The sequence below is a fragment of the Glycine soja genome, chromosome 5, assembly GCF_004193775.1.
Source record: "Glycine soja cultivar W05 chromosome 5, ASM419377v2, whole genome shotgun sequence".
NCBI classification, from domain to species: domain Eukaryota; kingdom Viridiplantae; phylum Streptophyta; class Magnoliopsida; order Fabales; family Fabaceae; genus Glycine; species Glycine soja.
In genome coordinates, this window is record NC_041006.1 from 16,692,149 (window position 1) to 16,698,087 (window position 5,939).

General features: G+C 39.6%; 1 protein-coding gene across 1 annotated transcript; it reads left to right on the forward strand.

The window, feature by feature from the left end:
• The first annotated feature begins 1,442 nt into the window (after window positions 1-1,442).
• LOC114411177 lies at window positions 1,443-4,512 on the forward strand. The gene is made up of 4 exons (XM_028374934.1): window positions 1,443-2,056; window positions 3,297-3,477; window positions 3,648-3,842; window positions 4,165-4,512. The coding sequence occupies exons 1-4, from the start codon at window positions 1,443-1,445 to the stop codon at window positions 4,510-4,512; spliced, it is 1,338 nt and encodes a 445-aa protein (XP_028230735.1).
• Window positions 4,513-5,939: the final 1,427 nt, after the last annotated feature.

Genomic DNA, 5,939 nt, shown 5'->3' on the forward strand with positions numbered 1-5,939 from the left:
ATCAAAGAATAAAAAATAAAAAGAAGTTCCCCGGCAACGGCACCAAAAACTTGGTTGGCTTTCGGCAAGTGCACTGGATTGCATAAGTAGTATAAAACAGTAAGAACCGAGTATCGAACACTCAGGGAACTTGTGTTATTTGGTAAGCTATTTCAACAAATAGGCGTCTATTGTGTAAAAGTAAGTGTGAATATGAACAAGTGTATAAATTATCTGTGCAAAAAGAAAGAAAATCACACGAGAGAAATGATGTGTAAAAACAAGTAGAGAACACGTTGGTCTTCCTAATATGTGCCTAATGCTAAAAAGATATTCTCTATCTAACAATGCTCATGTGTTCTTATGGTGTCTCCTGAAATACTAAACCCCAATTCCTCATGATAGCTTAGCCTAATCCTGATCAAGCATCGTTCGCAGATTCCTCTTGTAAGACTTAACTCAACCAGGACCACATTAAGACACACATACTCAACTAACTTATTGCACCCTGATTCCTCGTGAAAGCACGATAACTCAGCCCTGCACTATCAAGGACTTTAGAGTCAAACCAGTTTCCTCTATTGAATGACCCTAACAAAGCATGCATCTACATGATCAAGGTAAAGGCATACTGGAATGAAAAGTAGATAGCACAGAGAACACACAAAACATCATTAAATAGATAGACATATATTTACATCAGGTACCTACAGGGAAGATCCAAAGAGGATATAGCTTTCCATACCAGGAAGCCTTCTTAACAACAAAGAGAAGAACAAGATGAAAGATTGTAAAAATACAAGTGGTGAGGATGTCTCCTTCACTTCTAGGATCTCACAATCACTCACAAACTATTCTCAAGTTCTCAAACCGGCTCCTGCTTCGAGCTCTGGTCTCTGCAAATCTTCATACAACAAAATCTCTCAAAACTCTCTAGAACTTGGACCTTTCTCTCTCTACAAACCCTAGACATGTAAAGCTCTGAATCCCAGTCCAAACTCCTTTCACAAAATCTGATTTTAGGCTTAAATAGGTGGCCTTGTTCGTGCTTGTGCGCTTAGCGCACGTTAGTGATTTTTGGCTTAGCACCCCTTTCTCGCTTAGCAGATGAACTGAAGCGGTGCGCTTAGAGAGATGAAGCGGTGCACTTAGCGAACATGTACAACTCATCTTCTTTTGTATTCTTCCTCGCGCTTAGCCCAGGAATGTTGCGCTTAGCGGATGCTCGCTAAGCCAACAGGTTGGCTTAGCGAGAAGGTGAAAACAACCTTTTCCAAAGCTTACCTAATTAACCTAAAATTGAGAGAAAATGATTAGGAAACACACAAAATGGAAATACTAAGTATTTATTACCTATTCTTAAAAAAATACTTATAACATTACAAAATAACCATAAATTGGGAGAGTTTGATACAATTTATACAAGTTTTATACACAAAAGTTAGTCATTTTCACTAACTAACATGCATCCTAAAGTCCAAGCTCACAACATAAACTATCCTCATTCTTTGATTCATCTGATACAGGGCAACTTATTTCATGGATTACCAAATGAGGGCCCCTATGCACATCTGGCAACGTACATAGAAATTTGTAACACTGTGAAGATTGCAGGAGTGCCAGATGAAGCCATTAGGCTAAGTTTATTTTCATTTTCTATGGCAGGAGAAGCCAAGAAGTGGCTCCATTCATTCACGGGTAACAGTCTGAAGACATGGGAGGAAGTTGTTGAGAAATTTCTGAAGAAATACTTCCCCGAGTTAAAGACTGCAGAAGGGAAATCTGCTATTTCATCATTTCACCAATTCCCTAATGAATCCTTGAGTGAAGCATTAGAGAGGTTTCGGGGTTTGTTGAGGAAGACTCCCACATATGGATTCTCTAAACCAATTCAATTGAACATGTTTATAGATGGGCTGAGACCACAAACCAAGCAGTTGTTAGATGCTTCAGCAGGAGGAAAGATAAAGCTGAAGACCCCTGACGAGGCAACTCAGTTGATTGAAAATATGTCTGCCAGTGATCATGCTATTTTACATGATAGAGTGCATCAACCCACCAAGAAAAGCTTATTAGAGTTTGTTAGTCGATGAATACAACTAACTTTTGTGTATAAAACCTGTGTAAAGTGTATCAAACTCCTCCAATTTATGGTTATTTTGTAGTGTTGTAATTACTTTTTGTTAAAGATAGGTAATAAATATTTAGTACTCCCATTTTATGTATTTAATAATCAATTCCTCTCAATTTCAGGTATTTTGGCCATTTTTCTCGAGGAGCTTTTGCATGTGAGAGATTCTAGAGAGAGAAGGGTCCGAGTCCAGAGAGTTTTGAGAGATTTTGTTGTGCAAAGACCTGTAGAGAACAGAGCTTGAAGAGGAAGTCGTCCTGAGAGCTTGAGATGAGTTTGTGAGTGATTGTGAGGTTCTAGAGGTGGAGGAGACATCCTCACCACTTGTATTTCTTCAATCCTTCATTTTTCTCTTCTCTTTGTTGTAAAGAAAGCTTCCCAGTTATCGAGAGCTAAATCTTTTGTTGGTTCTTCCTTATAGGTACTTGATGTAAATACCTGTATATCTATTTAATGATGTTTTGTGTGTTCTCTGTGCTATCAATACGTCATTTCAGCGTGTTTCTGCCTTGGTCACGTAGATGCATGCTTTGTTAGGATCATTCAACAGTGGAAACTGGTCTGATTCTTAGAACTTGATAGGACAGGGCTAGTTTATCGTATTATCACGAGGGATCGGGGTACGGTAACCTAGTTGTTTGTATGCTTGTCTTAATGCAGTTATGGTCGAGTTTAGTTCAACAAGAGGAATCTGAGGACGATGCTTGATCAGGATTAGGCTACACTATCATGAGGAATCGGGGTTTAGCATTTCAGGGGACACCATAGAACACATGAGCATTGTTAATTAGAGAATATCCTTTTAACATCAGGCGCCTAATAGGAAGACCAACATGTTGTCTACTTGTCTTTACGCATTATTACTCACATGATTTTCTCTTTAATAGTTAGTTTACATACCTGTGCATAGTCAACACATCTCTGTTCATACTAGACACCTATTCACTGAATATAGCTTTACCAAGTAACATAAGTTCCCCGAGAGTTCGATACTTGGTTCTTACAATTTTATACTACTTGCGCGATCCAGTGCACTTGCCGGGTTCCAACAGAGTTATCTTCCCAAGACGCTGTGTTGGCACAAAATAAGTTACTTTCTAAGAAACTTGAGATCTTAACAGAAACAATTGGTAAGTTGCCAACTAAATTGTCTATTGGTCAACCTTCACAGTCTTCTGTTTTGTAGGTTACAAGTTGTACCATTTGTGGTGGTGCCCATGAATCCGGCCATTGTATTCCTTTTGAAGAACAAATGCAGGAAGTTAGTTACACAGGAAATCAACAAAGGAAAGGATACAACCAAGGAGGATTCTCAGGTTTCCAGCAAGGTCCCTACAATCAGCAAGGACAATGGAGATCACATCCTGGTAATCAATTCAATAAGGACTAGGGTGGACCTGCCAACAGGCCGCCTCAACAAGGGCCTAACATCTTCCAGAGGACTACCAAACTAGAAGAAACCCTGGCTCAATTCATGCAAGTGACCATATCCAACCATAAGAGTACTGAGTCAGCCCTGAAAAACCTTGAGATTCAGGTGGGTCAACTGACCAAGCAGTTAGTTGAGAAGTCATCCAACAACTTTGGGGAAAATATTGAGAAGAATCCCAAAGAAGAGTGTAAAGTTGTTGTAACAAGAAGCGGGAAGCTTGTGGCGGCTGAGGATGAGGACGTTGTTGCTTTGAAGGAGCAATTTGCTTTCAAGGACACTACTGTTAAAAAGAAAAATGAGGTAACTGATGCAATGAGTCAGAGGGGGGAAAAAAAATAATGGTCGAAGAGAAAAAAATAAAAGACCAAGAAAAATAAATAGAGGTAGAAAAAGAAAAAGAAAAAGAAGAAAAAGAAAAAGTTAAAAAAATAATAAAGATGAAGAAAAGAGTAGAAGTGCAAAAGAAAGAGAAAAGAGGAAAGAGAAAGCTTCAGATAAGGGTACGGAAGTTCCATATCCCGTGGTACCGTCCAAGAAAGATAAGGACTGCCATCTGGCGAGATTCCTAGACATTTTTAGGAAACTGGAAATAACTATTCCTTTTGGAGAAGCTTTACAGCAGATGCCACTCTACTCAAAGTTTTTGAAAGGTTTGTTGACAAGGAAGCACAAGTACATTCACCAGGAGAATATCATTGTGGAAGGCAACTGCAGTGTTGTGATACACAAGATCCTTCCACCAAAACACAAGGACCCTAGAAGTGTGACTATTCCTTGTTCAATAGGTGAAGTCACAGTGGGAAAGGCTCTCATTGACTTGGGGGTCAATATCAACTTAATGCCACTATCCATGTGTAGAAGGTTAGGAGAGTTGGAAATCATGCCCACCAGAATGACTTTACAGCTTGCTGATCAATCCATCACAAGGCCTTACAGGGTAATTGAAGACATTCTGATAAGAGTTAAGTAGATGGTCTTTCCAGCTGACTTCGTGGTCATGGATGTGGAGGAAGACCATGAGGTTCCAATCATTTTGGGACGACCCTTTATGTTAACTGGAAGCTATGTAGTTGACAGTGGAAGAAAGACATTGGAAATGGGTTTTGAAGATCAAAAGATCAATTTTGATCTATTTGAAGAAGACAAGCCTATGTCAGATCAGAATGTCTACTTGCAAGTGATGGAGGGTGGTAAGGAGGTCCTGAAGTTAAAGGACAAAGTGGATATCACCCATTGAGGTAAAAACGTCAAGCTAATGACATTAAAGAAGCACTTCGTGGGAGGCAACCCAGTTTTAAGTATGTTCTTTTGTTTTTCTTGCATGGTAAAAGTTAGAACATACTTCATAATCATTAGACAGGGGTATATCAGCTTATTTGAATAATAGATATAGGGGTTTTCTTGAAGGAGGACTGAGTTTTAACTTAGAATTCTTTTTTCTTCAGAAAAATAGTCCTTTCGCTAAGCCAAATGGCTCTGGCTGAGTGCATAGTTGTCATGCACTAAGCGAGCCATAGACCGCGCTGAGTGATTCAACCCCTGCATCTATAGTTGTTTGAGCACGCTAAGCGGACCATCATTAAGCTAAGCCCAATTCAGTTTGATTTGAGTTGGGCTAAGCCAGTAGATGCTGCACTAAGCCCAATATGTTTGTGGCATGTATTTGGCTAAGTGAGTAATGACTCAGTAAGCCAAAGACCCCAATACTATAGGATGCATTTCATTCGCTGAGCCAGACCTGAGCCCGGCTGAGCAAAAGTTGCAGGAATTATCATTTGCACACCATGCTAAGCGCAACGCTGTGCGCTAAGCCCAGCCCGAAAAAAAATTGAATTTCAAAATTTGGGCCTGGGCTCAGCGAGAAGGCCCACTAAGCGGAGAACCTGTTGAGAAACCAAACATCTCACACATTCACTTAGCATGCCAACTCGCTCAGCGAACGTGTCGGTTTTGGCTTAGGTGAGTGTAACTTTAGTTACACTCACTTTGCCAAAATCTGTAACCTCCTCCTACACTCTCGCTCTACCTACAAAATATTTCTTGCATTTTCAAGCATCCTTTAGCGCAATTCTTTTCTGATTGTGAACGAACATCTCTGAATCAAGTAAGCTCTTTAACTTTACCTTTGTGTTTGCTTTTGTTGAACCTTAGGATAGAAAACCTTAGGTTAGAGACTTTGATTTTCCTTAGGTTAGATTGTAAGTAGATTAGGAAAAAATTAGGAATTTGTTAGGGATTGTGTTGTATAGGTAAATGTAATCATTTTGTATGTTTGATAGGTTCCTTTTAAAGGCCTAAAAAAGAAGAAAACGGAGTTCGTTTTCTGCGTTTTTTATAGAAAACTCGACGAACTTGCTAAGCGCGTCGGTTGCGCTAAGCGAGTTCATCAAAAGTGTT